Here is a 16878-nt window from a genome sequence, read left to right as displayed (position 1 = left end):
CAGTGCATGACAACCAGACATATACAAACATTTGATTCCACTTCCTGGGCAATCATCCCCCAGAGGATCAACTGAGGGGAAGTGAGAAAAGATGAAAGGGGTCAGAGTTGAAAACAGATAGAATGGTAGAAAGGGCTTTTAGACATTATTTACGGAGTAGAATGAGAACGAAAGCGGTGACGACAACAAATGGCGACACAGGCCTGGTTAAATGAAGTCAGTAATGAGCAAGTTACTGTAGGCCCAGTTTGCACCTCTGGTTTGTTGGAATCAAGAACCAAAATCAAGTGTCTATGTAGGGGTATAGATTTCCATTGGTTGTCACAGTGAAAGTAGTTACAGTATTATTTTAGTATTTGTGAGCATATTTGCATCATCTACTGACTCAAGCAAGATTGTAACTAGGAGCCACTTGAATATCGCAATTGGGTTAAAAATCCTTTTTGAGTCATCATATGTAAAAGTTAATTGGCTAGAGCAGGGGTGGGCAAACTTTTTGACTTGCGGGCCGAATTGGGTTCTAAATTTTGACCGGGGGGCCTAACCAGGAGCAGATGGATGTAGTGTTTGTGTGAAGTAATATAAATGACATGTAAAGGTCATTGCATAAAAGGTTTTTGCTTTTAGTAGATACTTAAGCATGGATATTAAAAAGAACTTTTTGAAAACAAATGCATTTATTAACAGCATTAAAAAAATATTTCACCAAAAAACTTCCATCAGTGATTCTTATTAAATACGACACTGTTATGATGAATAACATTTTCCATCACTTCAGCGCCTGCAGGTCAGATTTATGAAATATGTTTATCTAATGAGGTGAAATCACATCCAACGGCAAACATTCTGACCAAATACATCATCTTGAAGAATCAGTGAAAGAATACATCTAAATAAAGTAATAAAGAAATCAATAGTATTGTTGGTTACGCTTTTTTGCTAGTGCATCATAGTCTGGAGTAAAATTTGTTGTAGTAATTTGTAGGATAGAGCCGAGGTGTCGGTCAGTTAACCTAGATCTGTGACGGGCTTTGTTGACGTTCATGTGGCTGAACGTCTTCTCACACACGTAGGTCGAGCCAAATTGTCCACTCTTTTTTAACATTCGGCACTCAGTGTCCACCTTTCTTTTCTTCGGGCCACTCATTTTAATGGAAGGATTCCAGGGGAAAGTTTGTGGGTGGCATTAGCGTAAAACTGTATCTGAAAGCTTAGCGCGCGAATTACGAGAATACTGACGTCACAGCCTACGCTCGAAATTCGGCACTGATAGATGAAATAGAGCGCGGAGTGCGCCGCGTCCATACTCCTGAGTACGCACACACACTTGTGAGTGTGCACCGTGCTTTCTGACACGGCTCCCGGGAGTAAATGCGCGGGCGGGCGCTTCCCCAACTACTGGGGAAACATAGTAATTGCAGGGAAAATGACCCCCCAAAAATTAATAATACAATTTATTCAGGTTTGGCGGGCCGGATTAAACGGCCCCGTGGGCCGGGTGTGGCCCGCGGGCCGTAGTTTGCCCATGTCTGGGCTAGAGGCTACGAGCAATTATGAGGCACAAAAACAGAAGTGCAGCTGGGTTATTTTTTGGGCATTAGCAAAATGTAACAAATAATTTTTTTTAACTTTTTTCTTTAAATAAAAACATTGAAATCAAACTTTGTTTGTTCAGAGGGCAATGGAACCAGAAGCAGAAGACAAGAGATGTTAAGAGAAGGTGGCCCATGCTGTGCGGAACATTGACGTAACACTCACTGTCCAGGATGTCTCCAAGTCCTTGTGCACGCAGTAGTTCTTTCAGTCGAGCCACTTCATCCTTAAGGTCACGCACCAGTTTATTGTTGGGATCCTCATTGATGACAGCATTGCATTTGATATTCTTTGCTCGATCAGCGTAGCTAGTAATCAAATAACAAATAACAGATAGTCATGATCTGGAATTATTCATTACCATGTCCAGTGGGATGGAATCTTACCGCAGTGTGCTCAGAGTTTCATCATAATTGATATCAGCAGGACTGAGGGCTGCAACCATCGCAGTTCTAGAGTTTCCACCTATTAAAAGCAATAGGCTTAAACCTTAAGACATTCTTGCAAGACAAAAATGAACAAAAATCTCTATTTCATTATCTGTTCCCAACTGTTATTTGTGTAAGGAAAATGACAGACATGCTGGTCTGTTTTTTCTTTGTTTTAACTAAGAACTTTGAGCTTGTATGTGCTTACTGCACTCTATGTGCTACATTGTAAAGAGAGTGGCACAAACACGCTAAAGAACTTAGACAGTGTTGATTACTGAAATGCATATGAGGAATATTTGCTTGTAACTTCCACAATTACTTCTCTATCCCTGCATGCAAATTGTGTACATTATTTTGTTTACGCCCATGATATTCAATCATTCTACTGCCAAGTGATGTTATACAATATTCCTACCAAGATTTTCCCTCAAGAGCCATGTCAAAACAGAGTCTCTGTATGGGATGAAGTCTGACTTCTTTTTCTTCTTGCTCTGAAATAAAAACGCAAATACACTTTTCAGGTGGAAGACAATTTGCACAGGTATGTGGTGTGACAACAATAGCGGTGGCAGCATACACTAGTATACAGTGGAAGATCTTACAGCCTGGCAAAGAGTAGGTAAATAGGTTAACAATGTAGTTAAAAAAAGGAGTAGTGGTGTCGTTAAAAAAATGTATTAATAAAGATCACAGACTGTCAACACAACATATGACAAAAGGCAGTCAACTCTGGTGCATGGGGTGAATCGAACATCAACAATTTAGCTGCCAAAGGGTTTATTTACCTTGCTGGTACAGTTATCCTGTGTAAGCGGGTATTACAAGGACAGGAGAAAAGACAAGGGCAAATATTACAGCATGCCAAGGGGGAAAAAACCTATCCAAGAAAGGGTTTTCACCTTATAGAGACAAAAGGAAAAGAAGAGCAAAATCGAAACAGACAAAACACTTACGACTTCAGCCAGGGCAGAGATGACCTTTCCTAACGTGGTTAGGGACTTGTTGATGTTTGCGCCCTCCTGTAGCCAACAGCAACAAGTTAAGCCATTTATGCTGTTATTCAGTTGTGTAAAAATTGAATCTTACCTTCAGCCTGGTCCCCTTAGCGCCAGTGGAATCTGCTCTTTCACTTCCTGCCAAGTCCACAAGACTAATTTTACTGACCTGAAAAGGGAGCAGAAGCCAACAATGAATTTGAACAATGGCGGATATATGATTTATTCATATACAAGCTAACTCAATGTGCTTCACATCATCAATGGTACAATATCAAAAAGCATTTGTACACACTGTGTAGCACAATATTAACCTGACTAAAAAACAACAATTGTGGAACCGGTTTTTACATGAACAACTAACCCGAGTATAGCTAAATGCAAAAATGTCTCGAGTCTTTCAAGCTGGCTACCTTTTCAGTGGAAAGGTCTGTCTCGCCGTCGTGTTTTCGCTGTGTGAAGACAATGGTGAACACTGCATGGGACCTGCTGCTAGTCTCATTCATGTTGGTAGCTGCCACAGTTCTGTCCGTGAAAAGATATAGGCGTAATTGTATCGAGTCCAAATAACATAAAGCTTTGTTTCAACGTTAAATTTCAGCTTTTACGTTATTTTACACACCACTGGGCTTTACACCTATTGGAGTGACGTAAAAATTAGGGATTATGCAGCATGGCGGAGGTGGATAATACCATGAAGACATCAGACAAACATGCAAGGCACACTTATAGGGCTTATTTCAAGAACATGACGTGCAAAACCCATATCTCCGCCTGTGACTGTCCCACTTGAGTCAGCACAAGAAGATTAAGGCAAGGTTCACTCCTCCCTGCAGGAAATCGCACGATGACATAAATACACACTGACACACGTACACCAATTCAATGCAAATTATTTCCGTACATGACTAATTTAATAAGAAGCTCTTAATAATTCAAACAATGGCTAAATTTAGAAAACATGGACTTCAAAGTTATGAATTAGCCGGGAATTTGTGTTTTCACGTGCAATACTAAATAGGAAAGTGAGATCAAAAGTTGCTTCATTGTGTTAAATCCCTTCAACTTTTCTTCAAAATAAAATTATGCTGATCTGATCACACACACCTGGCCTTATTGCCCGCATCCATGAGGTCAGCGATGTCGGTATAAGAAGTAACAGCAAGCTTGGAGAGGTCCTCTACGTAGGGGCCCAAAAGTGGATGCTCTCTCACTCGGAGATTCCCTTTGTTTTTGGGATTGAGCAGATCCCGCACCCGCTCACAGTAGATCTCCATGTAACTGACCTACAGACAAAAGCTTACAGTCATTTCCTTGTTCAAACCTAAATACGTTGATCATGTATGGTGGAACACCAAAATAACAAATCCACGAATTTTCTGGCAAAATGTGCCAAAACCACCTTTAGTCATTAGTTTACGCAGCAGCATATCACTTCAGCAAGCATCAGTCAAAGCATTAACTTGGAGACCCTGTTTTTCTTTATTGACTCTTAATTATGAGAATAATGTAAGAATGAGGGAAAAAAATGAGTGGGTGTGTTAAGGTACCATGAGGTACCAGCGGACTTGCATATATAATAGGCAGACTCCAGGAGTGTATCAATACTTTTAAAGCTTTGGAGGTGACCTCCAAGGGGCCACTTTACAGATCTGTGGCCTCCATAGCCAACTTTACATCATCCCCCCCATGGAGTACTGCTTGCAGTTCCTTATAAGTATACTTTGACTGCTTCGACCTGCTGCAGGACATAAGCAAATCTTATGTCAAGGACTATCAGCGCAGTTCTCATGTGCCATGTTTAAAGGGAATGAGAGGTGGTTTTGATTGCCAACAAATAAAGGAGGCTGAATTCATGCCCGCAACGGCGTAAAACATCTTTTCTAGAATGCTCTACACTGTGCCCGCTTACATGGGTCCAAAATCGTAAAATTTAGTCCAACCCACCCTTGTGCAGATTTGGACCGCGCCTCGTGTAACACTTGCACTAAGCACGAAAATAGAGCCCTGTGCGTTTTCATGATTTTATGTTGTTAGAGTAACATAAAAAAAAAAGGTGCCTGAGAACCACGAAGCTTTAGCTTAAACGATCATTTGTAATCTGTCTTTGTGGTTGTCCCATTGAGATACATATGTGAAGCGCTTTATTAAAGCTGCAGCTGTATTAAAATGCGCTATATAAATAAAATGTATTGTATTGTAACACGAATTGATACGTTTTGGTGTCTTTTTATTAACAGTGAATCGCTCATTTTTACACTTGTATGACAGTTCTATACAACTTTCCAAATGGCTTATCTTCACGACAGTGAACTGGAGTCTGGTCACACACAGCACATGTAGATAAATAACCAATCACATTTGCACTCACATTCAAAACTACACCATATTCCAAATTATTAGGCAAATGTTTTTTTGTCTGATTTTCATAAATAGACCATTGCACTCAGTGTCATTTTTCAGTTATCAATCGCTACAAAATAATTGGAATGTTTTCAAACAAACCTTTCAATGAAAACTTTTTTTTTTTAACAATAATAACAAATAATAGTAACTAAAGACTGGATGCTATTAAATCCCATCATTGTATTTTGGTGCCTATATCATTGTACCTTAATTGGCTTTGCAAAAGCCGGCCGGCTCAGGGTTATTTTGCTGATGTTTTAATCTCTTATGAGCCCCAGCGTATCAGGACATCCTCATGCAGGATCTTTCTTTGTAGTTACAACAAAGCTGAGTGAGCATTTTAGGCCACCAGCCTCTCAATACTGGAGCGCCATACCACTGTATCCCAGATCTAACAACTCAGCAGGGTCCTTTAATGTGAGAATCAATTATTTTCCAAGATGAATATTGTAGCAAAATCAAGATATTTTGACACTCACATTGCAAAAGACACTTAAGTGCTGGAAAAAGACATCAAAACATGCCAAAGGATGACAACAATAGATGGAAAAGTAGCCTGAGATTTACCTCTACTGAATAGGAGAGCTCCTCTTTGTTGTTATCCTCATTGATTTTCTCAAATAGATCTTCACAGAGCTGAAAGAGAGATAAACACAGCATCTTGGAAATAGCATTAAGCGCATTAATCAATTAAAAAAAAAATCTGTAGCGCTACTGTCAGTAAGTAGCACTGAAAGACAAACCATGGGAATGATTCCTTCCTGGCCCTCCTCTTGCTTGCCCATCATGGTGTAGGATTTGCCAGCCCCAGTCTGGCCGTAGGCAAAAATGCACACATTGTAGCCTTCAAAGGCATGCTGCAGCATTTCCTTGCCAATGTCATTGTACACTTGGTTCTGTGCGGCAAAGCAGGGGTCTTCCGGCTGTAGCAGAACAAAGGACAGAAAGCATAGAATGTTAAACTCAGAGAACAAACAGGGGATGTATTTCCTTTATCAGTCATGATCTTCAAAACAAAAACGTTTGACTCACCGTCGTGTGGGACCAGTAGGAGTAATCAAAACTGAAGGTCTTTGCTGGTTCTTTTGGGGCTTTGGGGTTGAGAATAGCTGAGGATGAGGAACAAAATCATGGGTTATGATTACTTTCATTATTTTGCGGCCCAAAACACAAAAGTGCAGTACCTGGCACAGACGCAGTGTATTTTTCTGAGGAGCACACATGGTGTTTCAACTTTTAGCCCACTTTCTTTTTTCTTTTTTTTTTTTTAAATGACTCCGAGCATAGGGAACCTTTACTGAACCATGTAGTGGGATACACCTGCTATATCTGCCATGGACCTGATAACACTTCACTTATGCACGGCTGAAGTGTGACATTTCATAATGAGCAAGAATCTGCAACTACGTCTGGCATTTCATCCCTCTCAACCATGCTTGCTGCTCACCACAGGCAATCTATTAAAGCTTTACGCACTGAATACGAGATGGAAAGACAACAAAGCACGTGCAAACTCAAACTTTACTGGAGGATATTTTCAGATATTAATATCTTGGTCTGCTCACTGCTTTTCAAACCTCTTTACTGTTGAACTAACTTTCTTGAGTGTCAACATAAACACAAAGGGCTGGTGGACGGGGTAGATGTGCAAATAAGTGAGAGGGAAGGATTTTTGAAAGACTAAGTAGCAGCTATCATGTGAGCAACAATGCCATAATTATCTGAGCATTTCTAATGGGAAAAGCCTAGACTAGCGACACAATTTAAGAATGCTTAAGTGGCTTTCACACCAAGATGTCCCCATCAGAGTACTCAGAGGATTCAGCTCGCTTATCAATAATGCAGGAGATGTGGAGAGACGGGGATTGAGTGTCACCCTCCATCGGTCACATGCTGACAGAAAAGCAGGTGTCCTCAGACACTGAAACACTGACAACCTCATGCTCGATCTGTGACAATTTCATCAGCAGTCCACTGCACTGAATTCCAAATTGTGTTCAGAGAGGTAGAAAAAATATGTGTTTAATTCATTGTTTTGTAATACACCTAAATCTTGATTTTACGCAGACTTTGGGGTCCAGAATTTGGACATGATGACGAAACTGCATTAGACAGAAAGTGGCGTAGGATCGAAGCAATCGAGATTTAGGTGAATGTTGATTGTGGATAGCGGGTGTGCACAACTGGGCTGCAAGCAGCAATCAAATTGTCCAAAGAAAAACAATCTGATATTGAGCTGCACGGCATATACCTGTATGAACTATGCTTGTGCTGTGGCATATGAACAAAAATTTCCCTGTAAAATAAATGTAATAAAAAGCCCATCCATACTATCTGCTGACAGGTTAAGGTACAATGGCAGAGCAGGAGCTTCCATATTGGTTACCAAAAGTGGATACAGTGAGACGAGTGGCTAAATACAGCCTAAAGTTCACCTTTAACCTGCCTCCAAAGGGAAATTGGAGACAGGGCATTTAGAAACATTGGGGTGTTGTGGTAACCAGTGCCCCTCAGTTACCCTTTCCTGGAACAATTTACACTGCCAAATAACAAGAAGGAAGCTTAAGCGATGACTTGGTGCCAGTGAACACCAATAAAACTGAAAGATGACCACGATAATGTAGGATGGCCGTGACAAGAGAGGGAACCAACTCGTCTTTCTGATAATCACACTTGAGCTTTAGCTCACTATGTGACATTATGCACAGTAGAGTGAAAAACAAAAATGGTTGCCTACGCACTAACAGCAAGCCAGCCAAGAATCAGAATGTTAATGAAACGTTCCCTGATTTCAATTTATTAACATTCTCAGCAGAGAAACCACCCTGGACTTAAAATGGCAGACGAGTCTGCTGTGTAATGAACACAGTCATCGCACGTCTTTCCAAACCATGGCAACAGGTGCGGAAGCAGTTACTGCTTGGTTGCCATAACAACTTCAACTTGGCACACAAGAGAGGATGCAGCACCTTGCGCTCTATATTTTGTTTCTTCAACTGTTCCAGCACAGCTGTTTGGTTGACAGTGTAAAGAAAACAATGTTGCAACTGCATACCCAAAGAATACTTTCAGCATTGTAACACTTAAACAATGTAAGTGCGAGTGTAAATATTTTGCTTCAAAAGTCAGACAGACATTAAGCTACTGAAAATGAGGATTCCCAAAACAACTTTCATAATGCAAAAAACACACCAATGTTATTTAATATCAATTGCAACCACATCTTGACAGCATATACAAATAACTGGGCCAGCATCAGATTATCCCAAAACACTTAACTCACACTAAAGGATGGCATGCAATGAACAATGAGACAAGTCACACAGAGACACTATTAAGGGAAGGCTTAGTCAAATATTTATTTGCTCCTAAATGTCAGTGATGTGGATTTTTGGTTCCTGATGAGCAGGATAAGATAAACAGGTTGTTAGTGTTCCATGTGTGCTTCCTATTTCATGATGAGGTGCATAGATGGGAAATTATCCTGCACTCTGTAACTTAGGATACAGAAATGATTTTGTTTTTGTAAAATGTAAAATAAAATAAAAACAGAACAACCAATTAGGCAAATACATGCCGGAGGTGTGTGCCAGTTGAATTCAAATTAGTTTGTGTTTCAGTCATTGGAATAGTACTTGCCTCCATGTGGCCTGCATAAATATGAACTGCAATGTGATGCAATTGTTGACATGGAAGAACATCTATGCAGCTCTCATGCAGTATTGTAGAGTGCCCTTTTGCTGAAAATTTGCATGGTCGTCCCACAAGTAGCCATTAGCATTCATTGTATTATGAGCATATTAAATGCAATGCAACTGTCATCATGGCAACAAAGAATCAATAAGTTGACACGCTGACCATCCATGCAAAATCCTACTATAGTGTCGCATTCCAATGAAAACCATGCACACTATCTTCTCTTAACTTCAACTTTTTAACATGACTGGATTCTCTATTGTCTCTTCCACGTACTGATAAGAGTATGTAGCCAAACCACCAATGAAAATGTGTTTGTAACGTTTGTAAAGATCACTGCATCTATGTTTGCTGTCAGAGATGTCTTTCGAAAAACATACTTCTGCTTTACTTTGTAAACGAGATGCGTAGTGTTAGACAACTTGTTGAAAAGCCCCGAGGTGTCACTTGTCTTAATGAACCAATTGGTGCCAACCTCACATGGCAAATTTCATGTTTTGAGAAGATGATTGACAATAATATATACAATATATTATGAAACCGCTGAACCGATGTCTACATGTCAAAATTAGATGACTTTATTTTACTTGTCACGTTAATTGCGTGGAGTTAACAAGATCTTTATTGGAAACCTGACATTATAATCTTACAAGCTAACTGAAACGAGTTATGAATATCACTTGGGCCATAATTACATTTGTAAGCGTTCCAATGATGACAGTGTACACACACATACAAGTCAGCAGTGGTGGCTGAGAAAAGAGGTGATAAATATGCATGTCTAAAAAGTTAAATTAGTGGTGTCTTCTGCATTGCTCCTAAAAAAATAAAATTTAAAAAAAAAGTGGAATACATGCATGTTGTCCAACAGCAACAATATAATATGCCCGCTACTGGAGTGTGACACCCCCTCCCAAATGAGATTAGCATGAATCCTACTACAGAGACAGTTACGTCACAAGTGGAGAAGATTTCGTGCAAAGAACAGCCCCAAGCCCGAACACTATGTGTATAAATGACTTGTGTGTGGCTACATTATGCGTGATCTGAAAACTGGATGTCTCATGAGCAAGCCACATCCCCCTGTCTAAGAAGATATGCCCCATGCTATCACCTTGCACGTACATTCATCCACAACATGACAGCTGTTATGCTACGTCTAAATAATATTGCCACTCTCTAAGAATTTCCGCACGCATTGTGGTGAAAAAAAAGCACCGTTGACATAAGCTGATGGTTTGAGCAGGGCTACAGGACGCTAACGGTTGTTTGCTTTAAAATAGCAGAAAGACTGCAGGTGTTACATTTTGCATTGCCACAGAATGAATACTTGGTGTCCCTCTGTAGCCAGTGTCATGTAAGAGTGTGATGTATCCCGGTTGCCTGGGCTGCAGTACAGATGGCAGAGTTATCAAGGGATGCAACTCAAAGCTGTGAGCTATAAGTAGTGACCATGCGCCGCTTGTTCAACATTCGATAAACAGCTGAGCTTGCTGCAGGCACAGCGTCGGACATACATTTCCAAAACAACTTTGTTAGTGCATTGGTTACAGAGCACCTCAATGTCCTGTCAAGGACATGCGGTGTGTCTTCTACTCACAAATGCACACAAAAACATTGAAGCTGTGACACAGATCCCCCAACCCATCAATAAAAGGTTGATTGCATCATTTTTGTCAACAGAGAGTGCGGATGGGGAGGAAGTAGGAAGAGTTGAATACAATGCACTGAATACAGGGTACTGTAGTTGACTGCAAAACATGTTAGGTAATCTCATCTGTTGTGACAAGGCATTATGTGACCAGCACACACCATTACAATAGTCCTTTTCACATTGCATGACTCATCTCCCTTTTTTAGGTTTGCAAGTAAATTAACTTGAAATAATTAACCTTAGAGTGCTGCACTGGTGTATGGTCGCCATCATATGATAAGACTGATGAACCTACTCAAGTACCGTAATTCCTGGACTACAAACCGCACCCGAATATAAGACACACCAGCTAGAATTAGGGGAAACTCCTGTTTTGTTTATACATAAGCCACAGTGGAATACAACCCACGGGTGTTTTAATGTTTAATTTCCATATATAAGAGAATATGCACGAATCATACAATATCATAAAAATTATGAAAAATCTAAAGATATGCCACACTGGACAATAAGAAGCAGGGTTCAAAGCTTGTGCAAAAAGTAGCATCTTATAGTCTGGAAACTATTTATGGTATTTCTTAGCCTCTCTATGAAATTTAAAAGAAGTAGTAGGGACAAGGATGACTACTGATTATGTATTTGTTAAGCATTTGGTCAATTGTCAATCAACTGTGTCTTAATGTAATTAAGTCAAAAATTGAGGAGGTGCAGTTGAGTCATTCTTAATTGTTTGTAGTTTAAAGACAGCATGGCTATCAGTTACGGGAAGTTGTGCTACATCTACACAGAACCAAAGTACAGCATTTCAAAAAACGATATACTACCTCCAATAATAATTAATCAATTAATTCGGGGATGACTTTGGTTTGTTCATAAATGCATGGAGAAACACATGCGAAATGGAAAATTGGACATTTGATGAGAATATAAAGTTACTTTGGCGTTGATAGAGTGTGCGGTGCTGGCCTAAGCGCCAGCTGTTCCAGGTCCGACCGCTGCCTATTTATACATGAGCAGATGGAAGCTAGTGCCTTGCATGCCGACAGACTGTCAGTGACAGGAAGGAATGGAAAGATTTCAGCCGCCCAAGCAAGCCACCGCAATGGCTGCCAAAGCATACTGTACATTGCTCACACAGCCCACAGGCACTGAAAACTGCTGCATACTGCGACTGTCTTTTGATATTAACAGCTCACGCAAACACACACCCACAACACACACTACTGTGGAGGTGGGGTTGTAGAAACCACCAGAGAGAGCAAACATGCTGACCCAGCAGGACTCCGTTCGGAAAAACAATAGAACTACAAAGCAAGCCTCTCGGGTGATGCTTGTGACGTTAAACCATAAAGCACTAAGCTGACCCAAAATGAAATTCTTTTACTGGCTTACAAGTGTTCGAACAGCGTTAATATTAACTAAATGATACAAGACCCAGGTGATGTTTGTGACGTTAAACCATACAGCACTAAGCTCACCCAAAATGAAATTATTTTACTGGCTTACAAGTGTTTGTTATTAAACACTAGAACAGCATTAATATTAACTAAATGGTACAAGACCAACTGGCTTTTGAGTTTATGGTGTTTGTTTGCTATGGGCCTTACTCAGGATAGATGTTCTCCAGCTTGCAGTTGTGTCTCGAAAGGTTCCCCATCAAAAAGACAGACAGACAGACACACATGAAGCCTCGATAAATGTGTCGACAAAACTTCTGACAATGTTAGTATTTGGCCCTTTAAAGATAGATCTTTAGGAACTGGCAATGCAAACTTGAAGTTAGTGTTTTGTGCCCTAATCTTTTTAACATTGTATTCTCACAAATTTCTTTCTGTTTCAATGAAAATCGTACTGTTCAGAGTAGACCTTTGAAAGAAATGCAGAAGAGCTTAGAGTCACAGCTAACAACAGGAGAGCATTTTAAAAAGCAGTGACCTGGATTTCCTCAGCTTGCTGCAACTCAGGGACCCCGAGTATCACTTTAACTGCTTTCAGGCTTTACGTAAGCACTGTGACATCATGAACAAATCTGTAAGATCTGTGGGTGGACAAAACATTCTCAAGCTAATGTCAGATGACGAGCACATTTCATCCATTTTCTGGAGAGGTGGGCAGGAATGTATGTCGTTTGTTTATTCATCTGTTATATCTCTGCTGTAGCACAAATAATTCAAAACTCCCAAAAGTTAAGGAAGATCAGTTCTGCGGTCACCTCACTGTTAGTCTTCAAACATGACATTCCGCTAACCTCTGACAACGTCCTCAAGAAAAAGCATTGCACCCACTAAGCGCATCGTGCCTAGACTGTCAAACTGCGCAGCGGCACTATGAATTCAGCCCTCAGACTGTGGGAGGAAGGCAAACTAAACAGTCTGGAAAAAGAGCAGGGTCGGTTTGGGCACAATCGCTGTAAAAACACTTTCCCGTTCTTGAATGTGGGAAAGAGCGCAGCTATTTCACCCAAGCTCTGCAAACTGAGTGAAGGTGACGGAGGAGAGATACAATAAACCATTAGCCATCTTTTGGCAAAGATTTGTTTCCGTAAAGCCACATTCACTGCAGTTTGATTTGTCTAGGTGTAGTCTTGAATGGTAAAACCGTGGTCTGGCTTGTTTTCACAAGGCATACTGTATAGGTGGTTAAGTGTAACCCAGCAGAATTGAGCAACAAGAGGATCATGACATTGCTACATGCCAACATTGGAATATAAACAAGAATCATGAATGGCTGTATTTTTGTTGTTTTTGTTCTTCTATTCCACCCATCACTTGATTATACGCTGACCAATGTTGTGTTACACTGCAGTCCTGTACAAGAACATGATTGACTATTTTTCTTTGCAGGTTTTACAGCATTGTTTCATTTTGGAACTAATACTGTACAGTATGTTTACAAACTCAAATCTGTTGGTGAAAAAGGGGTTTCAGGGTTTTTGATAAGAAATTAGTGAGCGCTGCTTTTGTGCGGGTGGCGTAGTAGTGCACTCAATCCCAGCCAATGAATGAACAAGCATTGTTCAGTCACCTAGATGCTCTCCTTTTGTATACCACTGTCCAGTATGTGCTAAAAGGAAACCACAAAACAACACAAGACTCTTTGTCCTGCGGACATTCTCTAACAACTATTTGACTGAGCGCATGCTTAACAAGTATGTACGTATATTGAAACAGATTCATTTAGCATGTTGTAATTAGATGTAAAGGGCCTTGTCTTTTTCATAAGATTAGAGTCAGTTGAATACAAAATTCTGCAAAATATTTGCCAGCCATAAAATGTAAACTGCATTAGTGGCCTTTATGAAATGTGCCACAAAGACTGACTCATCTTAATCCCCTTTAACGTTTCACAATAAATTCCTGAAAAACACCCGTCAATGGGCAATTTGATTGACAATTCAAAGTGACACAGCAGCATGACTCTCTTTATCCTTTTAGCTCAAATGTACAAATATTCAAATTGCATCGATTTGAAATCAAGCTGCGAGGCGGCCTGTGATGCTGCGTCACGCTCCCTTGCACGTGAATAAAGCTTGTGCACGACTTTGGCTAATGTGGCTGCTTCCAGAACTCCCCTCCCCCATCTGGCAGGCCGGCTCCGACTCAGTATCCATTCACCGCCGTCACAGGCTCAAACGGACAGTGAGCACAACATCAATTAGGTGAACAAAATGTAGCACGACTCAAGTGTAGCCCACCGCACTACTTGGACACTCACAACAGAGGGGCACGGTTTTATTTTTGATAGTCACTTAAAACAAATCTTTGTAGAAGAGTAATTTCAAATGATGGTCTAGGTCTATTTGGACATTGACAAAGTTATTCTCTCATTGACTCTCATAGAAACGGTCATCAGTGAGCATTTAGTTCAGTGACTTTGATCTAATAGGGTTTCCACGACAAGAGGGGCGGCGCTCGAATCAAACCCCGCACTGAATTGTGAGGCAGGCATGCATCACCGTGCTGCCTATGCCGAATCAATCTCTTTCTATTTCTAATCTTAATCTACAGCTATTAGCTGCAGCTATTAAAGTAAAATAAATGACTTGTTGAGAAGCAGTCAGCAAGATGCAATTATATTAGTGCCTCAAGAGTCTTATGACACAAACACAGCGGGTACTGATAACAGACACAGACATCTGCCTGCAGATTCCCTCCGCCCCCCCCCCCCCTCGCTTACTCCCTCATTAGGAGGTCAGTCTGAAATGTCAAGCCGCTCTCCAAGTGGCGCACGTGGGCACATGTGTTGTGTTGTGTTGGTCCGAGTCAATCCCAGCATGAGGCGATAGGGAATGTGACACCCTGGAAAGTCAGCGCACACTTGACAAGGGTCACCGGGATTACGGCTGAAGGGCGTGGCATCCCGAGGCAAACCTGTGGATTACTGCTTCTAATCAGGTCAATCGGGCCTGTCTGCAGAAGGTTCAGCGGCATCATGATATGCCATAGTCGTACCAACATCCAAAAGATGGATCCTGACCAAGCAGCACCGAGCGCAGTGCGCTCAGGTGAAGTAACCAGTTATATTTTGTCACCATCCACTGTAGAGCACACAGAGAGGACCCGGCCTCATCTGAATTGAAGCGGCTAGGTGACATTTTAATTGCCGTGTTGGTCAGTTGGTGAGGTGGTATTATGTAACATGCACTTCAAAGACATAAAGTTGGGGGACGCTGGTGTCTTTTCCTGAAGCATTTGCGGTACCATTCCACCCAAGTCATGCATGACACCCACACACGCACAAACACACGCCTGATCCACTACAATCAGTCCTTCACTGATTGCATGTTGTTGACCTTTTTTGGCCATCCATACATGCAAGGCTGGAGACCGGGAACATAACACGAGTTATATAACTTACTTAGAGAAGCCATCAGGCCCATATTGAAGGCAGGCTCTGGTTGCAATTTGAAGCACAGACAAAATTGATGAATGTATGGCGTCATGATTGTCATCCTTTTCAAATGGCATTGGCTCTGCTTTGTAAGTGGAGGAGTCTCCACTTAGAGGCTTTGGATACATTCCCTGAATGGTGAATAATAAGTTTGCAAGCACTCGATCCTTGACAACCCTCCATGCATAAGGAGCAGGCTGAGAGGGAGACAGCATATCCTGCCTTTGCCCCAAAGCGATCTGTTTTGCAGTGTTATTGACACAAACAACCCCACCTTTGCTACAAAGACCAAGATTTCTTGCGGAAAAAGCAAGAGTATGCGCAGTTAGAAGACAGTAACCAGATCGCGTTCAGAAGCCAAGATATTTGGGTTAGAAGAGAGGTAATCATGGGTTGTGTTCAGAATTTTAAAAACCTAATTAAGGGCATATTTGGGTTCTTGTGTTCGTTTAACTGGACTGAAAAATTGAAGACTTCCAAAATTCGGGTTTCAAAAGGGTTATTAACTGCATTAACTCCACTTTTAGTTATGATGCCTTACAGTCTGCATCTTCAACAGCAAGTACTTGTTCATCATCTGCCAAACCGTGATTTGGTTTTTGCTGGCCATTAGCTCCAGACAGTGACCTACTTAATAATCTTAGAGAAAAAAAAAAAAAGTGTTCTTATTGCTACTATTAGTAGTGTTCTGGTGGCTAGTTGACTTTGGACAAGACAATCAAATGCGCCGTCTTTGTGCTACTTGACATGGATGAAAGCGTGCATGTGTGTTTTACTAACGATGTTCAGCCTTTCAGCATCCTAATAAGATAAGCATTCTCAGCATACCGTCTGCAATGAAGTTCCAATGAAGTGAGAGGGTGGGTGGCTGCCTGCCAGCGCCCCTTTCGGTTCTGCAATCTGCCCGTGTGCTAGGACGATGAGCAAAGGACTATGCAAGGACTATCCGTCCCACCAAAAGAAACGCTGCATATTCTACTGCAGCTCTGCCACAGACCACACACACCGCCCAAAAGGGATACTGGTATCATGAAGATCCAAAAACATGGAGGACAGCCACTCCGAATTCCACACAGAGCTTTCTTTGGCAGAGAGATAAATAAAACAAGTCAGCCATAACGGGCTTGAGAAACTTGGGTAGATTTATGTCAGCTTAGTCTAATAAGTCTGATATGACTGACAGAACAAATTCACAGTTGGGAGAATAGTTTGG

At 41.1% G+C, this 16878-nt stretch overlaps 1 protein-coding gene across 21 annotated transcripts in view; it reads right to left on the bottom strand.

Annotated features, from left to right (window-relative positions):
- kif1b (kinesin family member 1B) overlaps window positions 1-16878 on the bottom strand; it is a 49269-nt gene that overhangs the window by 28435 nt on the left and 3956 nt on the right. For 13 of the 21 annotated variants that reach the window (XM_049753975.1, XM_049753978.1, XM_049753989.2 and 10 more), the window contains exons 3-14: window positions 6458-6534; window positions 6169-6348; window positions 5993-6061; window positions 4127-4305; window positions 3433-3544; window positions 3111-3188; window positions 2978-3043; window positions 2810-2827; window positions 2440-2515; window positions 1980-2058; window positions 1759-1901; window positions 30-71 (exon numbers count right to left, since the gene is read on the bottom strand). In XM_049753975.1, coding sequence (XP_049609932.1) covers window positions 30-71; window positions 1759-1901; window positions 1980-2058; window positions 2440-2515; window positions 2810-2827; window positions 2978-3043; window positions 3111-3188; window positions 3433-3544; window positions 4127-4305; window positions 5993-6061; window positions 6169-6348; window positions 6458-6534 — 1119 coding nt within the window. The remainder of the gene's footprint in view (window positions 1-29; window positions 72-1758; window positions 1902-1979; window positions 2059-2439; window positions 2516-2809; window positions 2828-2977; window positions 3044-3110; window positions 3189-3432; window positions 3545-4126; window positions 4306-5992; window positions 6062-6168; window positions 6349-6457; window positions 6535-16878) is intronic. The other 8 variants (XM_049753982.1, XM_049753986.2, XM_049753988.1 and 5 more) reach the window with 3 other exon arrangements.

Source organism: Syngnathus scovelli, chromosome 2 (assembly GCF_024217435.2).
Source record: "Syngnathus scovelli strain Florida chromosome 2, RoL_Ssco_1.2, whole genome shotgun sequence".
In the NCBI taxonomy this organism is placed as follows: domain Eukaryota; kingdom Metazoa; phylum Chordata; class Actinopteri; order Syngnathiformes; family Syngnathidae; genus Syngnathus; species Syngnathus scovelli.
This window is presented reverse-complemented; position numbering and strand designations above follow the sequence as displayed.